This window comes from Drosophila eugracilis, unplaced genomic scaffold, assembly GCF_018153835.1.
Source record: "Drosophila eugracilis isolate 14026-0451.02 unplaced genomic scaffold, ASM1815383v1 contig_415, whole genome shotgun sequence".
Classification (NCBI taxonomy): domain Eukaryota; kingdom Metazoa; phylum Arthropoda; class Insecta; order Diptera; family Drosophilidae; genus Drosophila; species Drosophila eugracilis.
This window is the reverse complement of record NW_024573278.1, coordinates 815511-832668: the sequence shown is the minus strand read 5'-3', so window position 1 is coordinate 832668 and position 17158 is coordinate 815511. Positions and strand designations below refer to the sequence as shown.

The window sequence follows — 17158 nt, the reverse complement described above, 5'->3', positions numbered from 1 at the left end:
GCTGTTAACGGTGGATGGTCCGTCCGTCCGTTTAACGACTCTGCACCGGGGGTGGGTCTATCAAAAGATGGAGAAAATGGGGGAAACAGCAGCGGAAAATGCGAGGAATTTGTCGTAAATTTGGTTTATTCGTCATGTAATAACACAATGTAAGTGCAATAAAGTAGCCCGTCAGATTTTGTAACCCGAAACTAACTAAGTAAAAACCAAGGAAAACCAAAAGCCAAACTAAAGCAAAACCCAACCCAAATCTCGCCCCGGCAGAAATTAATTAAATGAGTTTATGCACGTACAGAAAAATTAAAATATACAACCAGAAATAATAAAAAGGCAGCGAGGAGAAGTGGAATGTGGATGTAAACTGAGCCTAATTAAATTATGAATAATTACGGCCGAGTCCTAGGCCAAGTGGCTGTAAAGGATCACGCCAGGATTACACGCACATGATGCAATTTGTTTGGGCCACATTAGGCCAAAGTTGGTTACAACCGCAAGGGGAGTGGCAAGGGGCAACTATTTGTTTTATCGCACTTTCGCTAAAATGAACAATCTTTCCCTGGTTTTTCTTTTTGGCCGATTGAGAGAGAGGGGAGAGGGAAAGCGAGTCACTTTTGTTAATTTGATAAAAAGGTCAAAGCAGGCCGAGATTAAAGCCAGGCGACAAGGAGCTCCAGTTTGCGGTCAACTTGGCCAGGCTGGAGCTGGGGCTGGGTTACTGGAATGCTAACCTGCTAATTGAAATTGAAGCCAAAACGTTGAGAGTTTCCCCCTTGCTTAGGGGTTGCACTTGGTGTGGCAGTGTGGGAGTGGGAGTGGGGGGGGGGACTTTTCCTCAAGGCTTGCCATGCGTAAATTAACTCTGCCTTTGTTTTTATTTTAGCTGCTGTTTTATTTCTCGCTTTAACATTTTTTATTTTACCCATTTGCGTTGATAAAAATCATAATTTATGACATCAGCTGGCGTGGCATAATTTTTGGCCAGGCAACACTCTTAGCCACCCTCCCCCGAAGAGAAAACCTTTTACTAATATTGTGAAAATATATGAAGTTCCATTTCTTTTATCGTTTATCGCACATAAATCAATTTTTGTGACAAATTTATTATAAAAACCCGCTCGGCTCCCACAAAATAAAACTCCGCTGCCAAGAAATAAATAAACAAAGGTAAATGGTTGGAGGAAAATAAAATGAAATTTTCCTAGGCCAAAATGGCGACTTGGTCGTTGGGCCTAAGGGTGGATAGTTCAAGGATTGGATAGATGGTGGTGTGGGTTTGGGGTGTAAGGTGGGCCAAGAGGGGCGAAAGTTCTCATAAAATATTACAATGACACCATAAACAATTTTTAGTACTTTGCCAAAGCCGTAAATATTTATTGTACGAGTCTTTTCGGGGAGTTGAGAGAGACATACACACATACCCATCATAATATATATATATACTATATATATCTATGATATATTGGATTTTTATGAAGTTACTATGGTTATAAGCCGGCCCCTGCTCCTGTAGCTGGGTTTGTAAAACAATTGAGTGGCTTATTTATGGCCAAGCAATTTCCTCAACTGTATTCAGTTCTTAAGAGCGAATATCAAATATTTATGGTTAATAAAATATCAAAAATGCTAACGTATCTTTCTCTCTCTCTCTACCTGCAGTTGTTATGCATAAGGATAAGGAGGAGAACGGTGTCCTGCCCCACATACACGCACATGACGGCTACAGGACACGAGAGCTGGGAGCCTTCGAGCACGGCCTGTTGGATGGTGATATGTTCCTCCAGGTGAGTCCTTCCAAGTCCCTAGTCCAGCACATAGACCCCCCCACCCCCACATCAACTCCTCTCAATTGCCTCGATTTGTCTTCATCAGTGGTTGTTTGATAGCTTCATTGGCCAGGATATGTGGCAGAGTGGGGGTAAAGGGGCATAATCAATCAGCGTCTTGTTAGCCGAGAGAGAGAGACTTTCCATTGATAAATACTGGGCACGCAATCGCATAGGACTAAGGGGCATGGGAAATCCAACTCCCTCGCTTCGATTCCATCATTTGTAATTGTCTGCAATTAATAAGTGCTCGAATTGATTAACCTAATTGAAAATTGCCTATGAACTAGGTTGATATAAGGCTGATTGATATAAGGGTGTAAAATATTATGGCTGCCTAGATTCAGCTCGAAGGTGTACAATCTGCAAAAGTATCATAAATTTGACTATATTTCCCTTTTAAGTACTATTATTACCTTGTAGTAAACCTTTTTATAAGCGAATTTAACTGAGACTACCACAAAATACACCTACTATTTGATGTCTAGTAACTGAACAAAGCCAAATCAAACTCATTTAATTTTCATTCATTTTCAAGTGCAAGTCAAGTGCAAATACAATAAAACTAATTTTTGATTTACAACGATTTCACTGCAATTAATTAGCAGTTATCATGTTTGATGTGTAGCAGCTGCACTAAAGTGGAGCACACATATAAAAAATTATGCATTTCAAGTTTATGTGCCAAAATACTCTAATTAAATTGTCGCAAAGCGCACTCGCCCCCGCCCCCTTGGCCGTTGCAGTCCGTATTCCATATTTCGCGCGCGCCTTGGGGCAGTTGCATGTTTTTGCTGAATTAAAAGTGCATGTGTGTGTGAGTGTGGCTTAGTATTTGTTTGTTGCACTGTCCGAGGCGCCAACATATGCACTTGTCACAGTCATGACAGTTTAATTTAATGCGCACATAGCTCACCGGGCATTGGAGCAGGCGGCCACCGGGCGAGTGCTGCTGCCCCCTGACAACCGCCCGCCACCCTCTAGCTTACTTCGCCACCCAGACAGACACACGCAATTGTGCAACATGCACTTGCAGCGGCAACAACCTCCTTTTTTTCTTCCACATGCCGCTTTTTTCGGCTGCACTCCACTCTTACACACACAATTTCAATGTCAAAGTCCAAAGTAACCACCCGCCTTTGAGTGCAGCACACATGTGGCACAAGTGGGCCAATGCACGTTGCAGTTTCGTGTTTGCCTGCATTACGTATACGCAGGGTGGCCCAGCGAAACGAGTGGCGAATTTGAATGCAAGCCAAAAAAAGGAAAAAAAAAGGAAACAGCACTCGGCTGCACCACCCTTTTCCTGACTGCAGCTAATTGTCGAGCTCAAAACTGCACAATTGTGCATTTCCGTGCATATTTTTAGTCTGTCTCGCAAAAAGAAAGAGAAAGAAAGAGAGAGAGAGGAGCAGGAGGTCCTTTTGGCAAATGGGGGCCGGCATGAGGTGTGCATATTTAGTTTTAATACCTCGGGTATTTGTTACCTGTTGCCCATGAAGTTTTACTTTTTGCTGCAGCTGTTGCTGTTGCTGTTGCTGTTGCTGTTGCCGTTCCTGTTTATTATGGGTCACATATTATCATTAGAAAATGGCATTTTGTCACGCAGCTTAGTTGAGGGCCAAAACACACTCACACACACACACACACACTGGCACAGCATTTAATTGTCTTCCGTTTTCACTGAAAGTAAAACACTTTCAACACTTTGCTGGCCAACATGATATGAACTCAACTTTCCATGCAACAGTTTTCTTCTGTTTTTTTTTTTTTTTGGTGGCAGATCCGCTGGAGATATTAACTTGAAGAGGGTCTGCCGCTGGGGGTGGGCTTTATTAAGCAATTATCTAGACGAGCATGGGCAAATTGGCCAAACTAGAAAGGCTTAGCCACTCCCCCTCCCCCTACCCCCTTATAAGCCTTTCCTGCATCTGCCTAGGAAATGGTAAAATAATCGCTGCCAACTTATCAAATCTCCCAACTGAAATGCAAGATATACTCACTCCGGCACAGCCTCTCTAGCTCCGGATCCCCCACTTTAAAGACGGGCGGGTATTATTAAAATCGCATTAGAAGACGCCGCAGACGAGCTTGTCTAAATTGTGGCTGCGGGAGCGAAAGAGATGCCGCGCTAGGCCATCAGGTGGGAAAGGGATGGGGCAGAGAAACAATTAGACTGTGGGGAGAAATCTTTCGTGGCCGTATAAAAAAGGTAAAATGCCGCAAGAAATGAAAAGAGAACAGCAAAAAAAAAAAACTGTAAAAAAAAGAAAATAAAAAAGCAAGTTGGCAGGACTTGTATACGAAATTTCTGATACTCTGTAATTAAGCTGATAAATAAGAAAATAATTAATATTTATTTTAGTATTTTCTGTATAAATTTAAAAAATAATAATAATAATGATAATAATGATCCAAGAAATAATGATAACATACAAAATCTGATTTTGTATAACAGACGGATGACTGGTTAAGTTTGTTTGCAACTTTTGTTTACAAGATAACTTTTTCTATCTTATAGAAAGTATCTCAGAAAAGACAAGTCTAGATCTGTATCTCTAAGAAGTAGATAATCTCAATTCCCACAGTGCAAATCAAGCAGAGCATACATAAGCTTATTATAATCTTGAGAGTCAAGTCTCCTCCAGTGGCTACCGTTGGGAAGATCTTTATGACGATTATTGATGCCCGACCAGGCCATCGCGGCCTGATGACAATCCATGCGGCATACAAACATACACCATATCCTTGCGGGCTGTTGATGCGTTTTAAATGATGACGCCACTTAGCATTTATGTCGGCTAATGCCAACCCTGGCAAGGAGTTGGTTACCCGCTGTTTCACCCGATCTCTGCTTGGATCTCAACTCCATTCAATCCTTCTCCTGCTGCTGCTGCTGCTGCTCTGTAATTATCAGCAATCGCGCACATTTTTCTCTGGCACAAAATGGGGAGACTTCCTTTCGATGCCGCTCGATGTGGTGGCTGCAAATTGATATTTAAATACGCCCGTATTAATTACGCTCCGTATTTGTATGTGTGATGTGTTGTTGTTTTTGTTTTTTGTTTTTTTTTTCGGTTCGGTTATATTAATTGCGACCGCCCCGCCACGGAGGCACTAATGGAGCATTGGCAAATTTGTCTTTCGAAGCAGTTTGGACGGTTCGGACTGTGTTCCGTTCAGTTTTCCTTCTCATTTTCACTTCACACCTTGCCCGGAGTCGGACTGTAACCGTTAGTTCCAGTTGAGATCGGATGGGAATCGCATGCGTCGACGCCATTAGCAGTCCATAAAACCCGACTTTAAAATGCAATCAAAAACAATAATGCGCCAAATAATAAACAAAACAATGAAATGTATTAAAAAACTTTTGCATGATTTTGTTGCTGGCTCTGTCTCTGTCTCTGCCACTGCCTTGCCTCTGCCACTGCCTCAGCCTTTGCCACAGATTTGATTTTCTTGTTAGCAGCCGAGCGGAGAGTCTTTGGCGGCGCATATCCGAATAGATAATGACAATGGCTCATCTGGGGATTCGAGGGGAGGGAACTGGAATGGAAACCTGCAATTACACCAAAATCTACCCCTCTCTCTCTCTCTCTACCGCTCTACCTCTCTCTCTCTTCTTCTCACTACTCAGTTGAGAGTCATTGATTTAATTGCAAGCCATTTCCTGGTTGTGTTTGATGTGGAACTCCAGATCCGACTGGGTTTCAGGGGGTATCTGGGGATACACAGGCCCGCATATGGCGACCTGTGGCTTGGATGAAATAAGCCGCTTAAGCACTGATTACGCTTTGGCCGCAACTAAGCGCCGCCATCGTGCTCGTCTTCCCAGTCGCTCCTCCTGATGCGGTTGGAAAGGGGCTCATTGGAAGGGGCGTAGCCAGCGCGGGTCAATGGAAGAACGCTGAGATTAATAATATTAGATATTTTTGCTATTCCCTTAAAAGATTAGTTTTAAGGCCAGATATTGCGCTTATTACTAGGCACTAAGTTATAGCGCCAATATATGTATACTATCCTATCCTGTATCCTATCCAGCAGACTTCTTTTTGAGATATTTAGTAAAATATCTTAGACCTTAGCAAGATATTCATTTTCTCGCAGTGCATTAAAATACCTCCGGCTGCCATGATCAATAACATTTCATTCACCAAAATATGACGAACCCTGGCAGCTACTGTAATTACACCTTAGCCAACCCATCTCATACCGATGGTTCATTCATCTGGCCATTGATTCTTAGATCTATCTATCCACTTGTCTCTGAGGCACATCAAAATCTAACCCACAGAAAGAAGAAACAGACATTTAATTCATAGTTTTGATTTAATTTTGACCCGTCTACCACATTTCTCTTTGAATTTCTTTGCAGGCCCTAAATGGATTTCTAATGATACTGACATGCGAAGGCGAAGTCTTCTTTGCCACGCACAGCATCGAGAGCTATTTGGGTTTTCATCAGGTAAGTGCCACCAGCTCCTAGCCCCTCACTCGCTCTCTTTCGCTCCGTTTTTTGATTGATTTTAATTGCCGACGGTTTTTTTTTTGTTTTTGGGTCAATCTGTGAGTTGCGGAAGCGGTCCGAGAAAGGAAAATACTTTGGCCCAAAAACAGAGGGGAGATACAAAGTATCTAAGTGCAGTTCACAAGAGGCGCTAAGTAATACTATCTTAACATTACTTCTTTTGATATGAAAGATTGTCAAAGTATAAATATTTGGGAAAATCATTTTAAAAGTGAAATATATTTTGGCCAATCTGTGGCATGCGGAAGGCCTCCAAGAAAAGGAATCACTTTGGCCCAAAACCAAAGCAGCCAGGCCAGACACTTTTACAGGTTCACATGGAGAGCTGATTTTCGTATACTCTGACCCAAATCCGAGCCACCGTTTAAGGCTTTAAGGCAGCAGGAAAGTGGTCCGAGCTTGCCACACTCAAAGGGTATGGAGCTGAATCGATTCGCGGGTCCGACAGATCATAAATTAAAATCAGATTGCGCAATCGCTGGGAATCTCCTTCGGAGTAGCAGCAGCAGCAGCGGCAGCAGCAGCTGCAGTAGCGGGGCGTGGCCAGATTGATTCCGATGCGGTTACTCCGATTTGAATTCGGCTTCCTTCGGCAGCATGTTTGGGGTACACCTTCATTGTAGTTTTTTGCCTACTTTATTGTCGAATGGAAATTGAAATTGTAGTTAGCATCCGCCCGAGTTTGTTTTTTATTTTGCTTTCCTTTTTTCTCTTTTTAAAATTTAGTTGTAAATGTGTAAAGCGGCACATGCCACGCCCCGTTTGGCAGCTCAATTAAAAGCGTAGCTGGGCTTAACGTTCGAGAAAATCAGTTGGGTTTGTTTGCTTTTGGTGTGTGCAGGGAAGTAAAAAAGGGGGCAGAAGGAATGGAAGGGGGTAGGGTCCCTTGTAGCCCCCGTCAAGTGAGCCTTCCTCCTGCTCCTGGCGCGTGCAGAATTTATGTCTCAATTTGTGGCCAACATGGGGCGCATTTTCAATTTGCGCGCATTTTGATTTATACGCCCCGAAAACCCCGGGCGAATGAGAGCGCGACGAGAGCCAGAGAGCCGAATCAATAAGAGTTCCCAGGTGACTGACCCCTGACCAATATATATATATATTCCCATCCGCAGTCGGATATTGTCCACCAGTCAGTGTACGAACTGGTCCATTCGGAGGATCGCGAGGAACTGCAGCGCCAGCTGCTGTGGAACAGCTTCCTGCCCGCCGACATGTCCAGCATGCAGCTGTCGGGGACTTTGGCGCCGGACAAGGCACTCTATCTGGAGCGCAGTTTCACAGTCCGCTTTCGCTGCCTCTTGGACAACACCAGTGGCTTCCTGCGCCTGGACATTCGTGGCCGAATCAAGGTTCTGCATGGCCAGAACCGCAAGACGGAGGAGCCCCCGCTAGCCCTCTTTGCCTATTGCACGCCCTTTGGACCACCCAGTCTGCTGGAGATTCCACATAAGGAGAACATGTTCAAGTCTAAGCACAAGCTAGACTTCTCCCTGGTATCGATGGATCAGCGCGGCAAACACATCCTGGGCTACGCGGACGCAGAACTGGTCAACATGGGCGGCTACGATCTGGTGCACTACGATGACCTCGCCTACGTGGCCAGTGCCCATCAAGAACGTAAGTTTTCTTACTGGAAATCCTTAAACCTTCACTTTAAAGATGTAACCAACATTCATTCTCCTTTTGATAATCTACAGTTCTGAAGACGGGTGCCTCCGGCATGATTGCCTACCGCTACCAAAAGAAGGATGGCGAGTGGCAGTGGCTGCAGACGAGTTCCCGCCTGGTGTACAAGAACTCCAAGCCGGACTTTGTGATCTGCACGCATCGCCAGCTGATGGACGAGGAGGGCCACGATCTGCTAGGCAAACGAACAATGGACTTCAAAGTTAGCTATTTGGATACAGGCCTGGCGTCCACTTACTTCTCCGAGGCGGATCAGCTGGTAGTGCCAACGAGCGCATCTCCTACGGCCCACGCCCTGCCGCCTCCGGTGACGCCAACACGACCAAATCGACGCTATAAGACGCAGTTGCGAGATTTCCTCTCCACATGCCGCAGCAAACGCAAGCTGCAGCAGCAACAAAATCAACAGCAGACGCAGCAAACCTCGCCCCTTGGTGGCCAGGTGGGCTCTCCTGCTCCGGCTGTGGCCGTGGAATACTTGCCTGATCCGGCGGCAGCGGTGGCCGCCGCCTACTCCAACCTGAATCCCATGTACACAACCTCGCCGTACGCCAGTGCAGCGGACAATCTCTACATGGGCAGCTCTATGCCAGCCAACGCCTTCTACCCGGTCAGTGAGAACCTCTTCCATCAGTACCGGCTGCAAGGTGCCGTTGGTGGTTACTACACGGATTACCCGCACTCTGGCGCTCCGGCCTCGGCTTATGTGGCGAATGGTTTCCTCTCTTACGACGGATACGCCATCGCCTCGAAGGCGGATGAAAAGTGGCAAGAGACTGGGAAAGTACTACAGTGGCTACAGCAGCGGCTATGGGAGCCCGACATCCACGCCACAGGTTAGTAGTAGGTTTAGGCCCTTAAATTATCCTAGCTAATTAAATTTTACACACTCCTTTTACAGCAAATTCCCCTTAAGACGCCGAAGTCTTCACCCCAGGTGATGGAGGTGATATCCTGCTCCTCGGATGGACCCTCTCCCGTGGGTGGCGCCACGCCCAATGGAGCTGGAAGTGTAACGCCGAAAGTGGAATTGGCCGCAACAACGGCTGCTGCAGTTGGTGGCCAGGACCCTTACGAGCGCCAGACTGTGCTGATGTGGGGCACCACGCACTCCAGCGGGGTACCACTGAATAGTCTGCAAGGTGGGCGGAGTGGAACAGGAAATCCTGGCTCACCACAGCGATCCACTCCTCTGACCAATGGACTTGGCTATGGCAGCGCCAACAACAACAACAACAACAATGAGCATGAACCTGCAACAGCGGCCAAGTGGAACGGGACGAAGGAGCTGCCCGGAAAGTCAGCCAGCGCCAGTACACCGGAGAGCTACCAGATGCAGCATGACGACTCCGGCCTGTACTCCGCCTCATCGCACACAACCTCGCCCCAGCAGCAGCAGCAGCAACAACAGCAGCAGCAGCTCCAACAGTCGCAGCGAGGAGTTGGTTCCAATGTTAGCGCCCCCAGCAGTTCCCTTACCAGCACGGGCACAGATCAACAGGCGGTGCACCCACCCAGTTGCCACCAACAACAACAGCAACAGCAGCAGCAACAGCAACAACATCATCACGCCCACCCGCATCCACACTCGCATCATCACCATCATCATCATCATCACCACGAGACGGCGCATCAGCACGGCAGCGAGGTATGGACGCCCGCCTCCTACACGCAGTACTCGCAGTACTTCACGTACCATCATCCGCATCCGCACCCGCACCATCCGTCGGCTGGCGGCGGTGGCCATGTTCCGGCCCAGTCGCATCACCTGCACCACGGCCACCGCTAGAAGGCGGATAGATTGCACCAGTAATGAAGCACTCGCACTCTTTGAACTCACCCACAACCACTCACCTTCTGATACCAATAGACAACCCACTTCAGTGCACCCAAATGTGCTCTCTCGCCTGACTACTAACCTTAACGATCCTCCCTAGATCATACTCACCACCCATCAGCAGCAGCAGCAACAGCCGCAGCAGCAGCAATCGCTGGCTGGTTATCCGCTGCACCACCAGCTGGTGGGAGTCGGATCAGGATCACCGCCACCGCCACCAGCCACGTTGTCCCGCTCGCCCACTGCTCTGCCAGCGGTTAGCAGCCTGCTTAATGGATCAGCTTCAGCAGGATCAGCATCGGATATACCCTATCAACAGCTGGCCATTGTGTCCGCTCCACTGGTGATCTGCGCCGAAGAGTTGGGCGGAGGCGTCAGCAGCATTGGACGCAAGTCGTCCAAGCATCAACAGTCCCTGCAACATTTGCAGCAACAGCAGCAGTCCCTGCAGCAGCAGCAACATGCAATATATCAGCAGCAACATCACCACACGCAGCATCATCCGCATCATCAGCTGCTCTATCCGGCGAATATTACGGCGCACACGGCGCTGGCCTATGCCCCGCCCACTGCCGGTGGGGCGTATGCCGATGGCAGTCCGCTGCTCTCCTTCTCCGAGGTGACCAACACGCTGCTGAACCAGTGAACGTTGTGAATGTCGTGAGAGGGGAAGTGAGGAAGGAAGGGAACCGTTCAACAGTTTTGCCAAAATGTGGACTATGACTATCGTATCTTCCATAATCTGAACCAGCTACGAATGGATATAGCCAGCGCACGCCATTCGTCCACCCAATCCTTGGTTGATTCTCAGAAAACAGCAGCATCCGAGAAGATTTCTATTTATTTTACTGTGATAATTTATAGATACATTGTATTGTATGTGACACTAGGTTTTACCCATTCAACAACATTCCATATCAAGCCGTAATAGCCGTATCCAAACTTCCAGGGAATTGGGAATGGGTACTGCAACCTTAACCAGCACAAAGTTAGGAAGCGAACCCCCCCGTTGATCCTAGGCAATCATAGGGTAGATGGCGGGCAGCTTCGACATTCAATTTCAGTTGTAGTTACAACCAAAGATTTCTCTAACTTATACCTATATCATTTTAGCATAATACGATCCATCCAATTGGCTTCGAATTTGTTGCGCCAAAACAAACTTTAGTTACACTTCAGTTACACTCGTCAACAGAGTAAGGGATAAATGCCTAAATAGTTGCGTTAAAGAGGAGTGCTTAAGTAGCATTTAAGTGAATAACAGATGCTTGTATCCATATTTAATTGAACTTTAGACGTAACGATTAATGCAAGATAAAGTAATTTTCATGATTCCTATCGTTTAGCAAGTAATTAAATTAATCCGTAAGCGGTATAAATCCGTAAACACATAATGTATTGTATGTTTAAAGTTTTCTTGGAATTTCTAGTCGCCCGCATAAAAACATTTACTTATAAATTAAACAAAATACCTTAAAATGTACACTTCAATGGTATACAAACTCGTATGTTTTGCAATTCGGCAGGCAATACTGTAGGTAGTCTGTACTACTTGTATGAGGATAACCGACTATTGGTAACCGCCAATGAATAAGCTATCTAAATTACCGCTTCAAATTCGATGATTGATTATGTATTCGAAAAAAACAAAAATAAATTTAAAATGTAGATAATCTGTCAGCGAATTAACAAAACATTTAATACCATTTCAATTATAAATTTATAAAAGAAACCCGAGTGCATGTAAAGCGCGCCTATCCAAAACAATCAGAGCGAAATAAATCTAGAAAATAATCAAATCACTTAAATGTGTTTTAATTTAAAACGTTTTTTAGGTCTTAAGCTAAAATATTTCTTGTAAAAGGTACAATAGCAATATTTTTCGCATAAACTCTTGCCTCTCTATAACCTTAGTATTACTTTTGCCTAAAAGTATGCCACAAATATGGGTTTAAAAGAGTAACCCGAAAACTATGCTATAAAAACCCGGCAGTTGGAAGGAATTAAAGGAGAAGTAAGGATAAAATATTTACAAATGTGCATCTTAATTAGCAGATGTTTTTTGCTAACTTTAATTTTCAATTTTTTATTTTCTAAAGAAAAAACATTAAATTCAGACATCTTGTTAAGAAAATTTCTTAAGACCATACCAGACCTCATAAAACCAGACCTCTTTCAACATACCATTTTGATTTACCACTAGGTAAAAGCTATTAAACTTTCGGTAATTGGTATTGGTACAATATAAATGAAGTTGTAAATAGCCGACTATCGTCGTCCCAATATGTAAGTACTTAGCTTTTCCAAGGTGCAACAATAGTAAATCACAATTTTCCATGGAGCAATTGCCATTCAACCGCAAGCCATTACCATCTCCAGACTTAATTGGAGACTTTACTGCCTTTAATTGACAACGACAACGTGGCGCACACACACGCGACACACAAAAGTTTTGATTGACACCTAACAATCATATTTTCCTGGCTATATAGATAATGGAAAGCATTCATCAGATGCTGGGGCGCAGATTTGAAGACTAACACCGAGAGCACAAAGGCATAATCATCCGGTAAAGCGGGAGCGCCCCGAACTCGACTTGAATAGTAATAGCAATCCGATGTGGGTTGTGCGTTGTTTACGCTCGATATTAAATGAATTATTCTGCAGCTCAACTCATTCGCATTTATCCCAAGACCAAACATACTGAATACGTTGTTTTGAGCCTCGAAAGCCAAACCAATTAATCACTCACACCAGTTCCTATATATGCGAGCGATACAATTGAACCGTTGAACCAAATTCACATTGAAGATATTTGTTGTTGATCTGATGGCTTCATTGTTGAAGAGGCTGCCGCGGCACTTGACTTGGGCTTGCTGTATGCCCTCTGGGCAACCTAAGGCTAGGAGCTGCTCCTCCTCCTCCTCCGACTCCTCCATTGCCAAGTGAAGGTCACGTTTATGGATTTTACCATCCACAATGGGAAACAATGCTACGTGTATGCTACCTTTTTGGCATTTTAAGAACAACCCCTCATAGAAGTCGAGGCAGCAAGTGAATGGCAGTTGGCCAACAAATTACCGATGTTTGGGAAATTTTGAAGAGCTGTCCAAAGTGTCAATAAGATATAACCAATATATAACTTCCCCTGGTGGTTATACGGTATATGACTATCCAAATATGGTTATAGTGCTTGGGAATTCCTATCGCTATGGTCATTCTATTGTTTTATTTCTTGAGTTCGTGTCTTGAGTCTTTCGTTTGACGTATCTTTGAGATCATTCTCTAATAGATTGCAGCCGCGAACAGAAAGAGAAACTTGAAATGAAATAGAAATAAATTCAACAATTAACAAAGTGCGCCGTTTGTTTACTTTGATTTACTTAACGTTTTTTTAATTTTTCTTCTTTTTTTTTTTGGTTTTATCTTTGTGTTGCCGTTGTTTGTGGCACTGCTGGCTTTGGAGCTTGACCTTTAATAGTCGTGTTGTACATTGTGCCATGGGCGTCTTGGTAGGTCCGTCCGAGATCGAGATGGAGACGGAGATGGAGATCGAATTTGGAGAGTGAAGTCGAGGAAGCTGGAGCATCAGAAATGCCTGCAATTGAACTTCAAATCCGTTTTTGGCGGCTGCCTGTGTAAGTGCAATAAAATGCTGCCAAAGGTGATAATCTTGGCTTATTCATTGCTCTTCATGTTCGTCACTTAAGGTCAATGATATGGCAGAGCTGACCGCACGCCGGACGCGAACGTGATCATCATCGCTCAACCAACCATCTGACCTTGCTGCATTGTTGGTTTGACAAATTTGTAGCAGCTCGCTCTAGACGAAATTGCCACTTTGGCAGCGACCACCGGATGCGGCTATCATTTGAGCTACTTCTTCATTCGTTTTTCTGGCAAAGGTGTTTACCTTTCCTCTTAGCACTCTCTGGTGTCCCAGTGCGTATGCGCAATAATTTCCATATGACTTGCCTCCGTTATCAATTATATGTGCTTAGCCGCTGGCTTGCTTGCTCCACTTTCGATTTCAATTCGCAGCACGACTCGGCCAGAGAAGAAGAAACCTCTTAATAAACGTGTGAATCTCCCGCCCCCCACGGGCTGCCTTTATTTGCTAAGCCGTAAAGCTCTTCACTGGAACTGAAATGCCGGGGACCTTGCCAAATAAACAGCTCAACGAGAGGAGAACTGCCTGAGTGGCGACTCCAACTATCGGCATGAATTATGTGGAATTGCACCAATTTGGCAATTAAACATGTGTTGCCCCCTCCAGTGTGGGCGGCAAGCAGGGGGAAAAGAGGAGTTTTCAGCCAAGAAGAGAGAGAGAGAGAGACTGAGTGAGCATAAATGGCAGATACAAATGTTGCGGCCGTTTGTGGCTCATCGACCTTCAATGGAATCACAGCCAGAGATGATGATGATGATGATGACACACCTATGTACATACGTACACATTTGTTGTGTGAATTCTGTGCTGTGGGTCCCACACCTTCTCACTGTTCTTCTTATTGCCATGACTGGAAGTGAACCCCTTTGACATCGCGGCTAATTGCACAAACGAGCAGAGCAGAGCAGAGCAGGGCTAAAGCAGAACGTAATATAACCGAATTCCAAGTTCGTGATATGTAAGAATTAAAAGTCAAAGAATGTCGATCAGGGTACCCAGAACTCCCACACCGTGTTTAAATTAATTTTGGCAGTTCTACAATGCATTATCATCTCATCAGGCCGTCATTAGTCACAATGCTTGACAAACCTCTGTGTTACGACATTTTAGTTGTTATTAAAAATGTTGCCTAAGTGGCTGAATAATTTTTTTTTTGGGCTTCTTGGCGAGAACAAAATATAGTTGAGGAACTTTAATTAATGGTGATTTATTGCCTAATTTATTTCACTGGACAAAATAATAAAGTATTTTGAATTAGAAGGGGTGTAAGACTTTATATCTCAAGATTTTACAAAGATGAATTGAAAAAGTTCTAGGTCTCAAAACTGGACTACAAATTGCGGCTACATGATGAGCATTATCTCGGATTAGCGAGTATGAATATCACCCTCGAACGGAGAGTGTGGACGCGTCATTAATTATCTTCAAGCTTGTCGAGAAAATATCAATAAAAATCAAAATAAATAATATATTTTAAAAATGTTGACTTGAAAGACTTATTGGCTTTTGCTTGTGCCAGCTGAGAAATTGGTGTTCGATTGCCTTCCTTTATTTCCAATCTTAATCAGAGCTTTGCATTTTCGAGCCTCGAAACCTTGCCCGAACCATCAGCGCTGATTGCGAATCTCGAGCTGCGGTCGAGCCAATCTTCAAGTGTCGCTGGCTATAAGATTGACCTTAAAATCGGATTTTTTTGGTGGGGATGGTGTGTCAAATGGACCTCCAGCTGGCCGCTTGGAAGCTACCGATTGATGATGCTGGTACGATGATGCCGCTTCTGTGGGATCGGCAAGTCATTGCTCACCCAATTTCAAAATATTAATAACTCACACACATGTACAAAATGTACATACACACGGGAAAGAGAAAAAAACTGGGAAAATATGAGTAAAAAACTTGCATTAAATCCGTTTAAGACAATTCCATTGGCATTCAGCGTGTGGCTCAAATTTCACTAATCACCGAACCTTCCTCAATCACTGCCCCCTCTGTGGGATCAATCATGCGATCGATCGAATTTGGTTTTCGATTGCCGCACCGAAGGTCGCCCTCCACCGATTCGTCTTCGGCAGCAGAGAGATGAATTACATTTACATTTCGTTACTGTAATTGCTAACGAATTGCTGGCAGGGACCCACATGGAGTATTTACACAAACACACGATCCAAAAAGATCTCTGTGATGTAAAGGTCATATTCAAGTGACATTGCCAGAGACGAAGTTTGAGTTAGTTATTACTTTCCCACCTACACAAAAGTTTCAAAAATCGGAAGTTGTGAATTCTACTAGAAACTTTCGAGACCTTTTCAGTGATTACTTTTGTTTAGGGAGAGATAGAACGCCATTAAACGCCAACAACATGAACACTGCCGAGGAGGACTGCATTAGTATGTCAAACATTTCCAACCAGAATCCGGACAATGAGCGGGATCAGGAGTTGCAATCCCCAACAAAAACCAGACTTCAGTGCCACAGACAGGGGCAGGCAAGCGCAAGGATACTCCCATTCGGGTGCGGGACATGATCAATCTGTACAACTTCGCCACGCAGAAGAACCAGGAACTGGAGCACGCCAAGTCCATTTACTTTGGCTCCTTGCCAAAGTCTGAGGATGATGTGGCACCCGAGATAGAAGGGGGCAGCAGCTTTCTGCAATATGTCGATGTCGGAGGATAAGCAGAACTTGGGGTATGGTTTAGATCCCAGGGTCTTCTAGTCCCTTTCTATTGTTTCACTCTTAACACCAGTCCAGGCAACTTTCGCGTAACCACCACTGAGTCCTCGCTGTTCGATGAGAGTCCGGCTGCAAAAACTACTGTAGAAAAGTCCTACCAAAGCAAGACCACCATTAGACGCACAGAGCAAGGTGAGTAAACGAAATAATCTTGGAATTATATTATAGACCAGAATCTTAAAAACTACTCTCAAATTACTTTTACAAATAAGAATTGATACTTCTTTTATTTTTAGTTTAGTTTCTAATTAACTTTGAACTGCATCAAATTTGATAGAAATTTCGATTGATTACTTTCAGAGATTGTTAATTTTCCCTTCCCCAGGCGTGCGCATTATTATTGATATTTTCTTTGATAAGAAGGATAGCGAGATAGACATTGTGGGCAGCCGCGTGGAGACGGAGATTCCCGAGAGCCAAATCCTGTCCGATTTTCAGCAGAATTCTCTGGGCAGGAAGAACGAAGATCAGAAGCCGAGTATCCAGGACGAGCCAAGTGCCGACTCCACTTAGGCTGACCTCAGATGATAGCCAGTATAGCCAGGGGATAACTAACTAAATTCCAGGTTACAACGTCCTCGCAACGTTTTATATGTTTTTTCTTTATTTTTGACAGGCAACACACAAACTACGACAATAATAAACCATCGATTGACTATCGACGCTTTCGACTTTAACTTCCTCTCAGGTCCGTCAAAAATGGAAAATGGAAAATGGCAAAATGTGTGGGGAAAAACAGGGGGAAAAGCTGGATGGGTGAAACCCAACGCCCAGCGAATATGAAACCTGGCAACTCAATGAGGCAACACACGACTCCGAAACTCCGATGAAAACCTGAGTGCGGCAAACTGTTGGCGGTTCTCGGGCTTTTTAGCTTTTT

At 44.6% G+C, this 17158-nt stretch overlaps 2 protein-coding genes across 2 annotated transcripts in view; both read left to right on the top strand.

The window, feature by feature from the left end:
• Positions 1–11641, top strand: part of LOC108111520 — a 30524-nt gene extending 18883 nt beyond the window's left edge. Inside the window, 7 exon segments of the mRNA XM_017221039.2 lie at positions 1657–1781; positions 6199–6288; positions 7464–7968; positions 8049–8815; positions 8817–8873; positions 8939–9685; positions 9975–11641. Coding sequence (XP_017076528.1) covers positions 1657–1781; positions 6199–6288; positions 7464–7968; positions 8049–8815; positions 8817–8873; positions 8939–9685; positions 9975–10520 — 2837 coding nt within the window. The 3' untranslated portion in view covers positions 10521–11641.
• Positions 11642–15258: 3617 nt separating this feature from the next.
• LOC108111458 lies at positions 15259–16940 on the top strand. Its single transcript, XM_017220928.2, is given in 6 exon segments — positions 15259–15304; positions 15758–15997; positions 16000–16190; positions 16192–16232; positions 16292–16410; positions 16604–16940. Coding segments are annotated over 6 exon segments (825 nt in total). The 3' UTR covers positions 16792–16940.
• Positions 16941–17158: the final 218 nt, after the last annotated feature.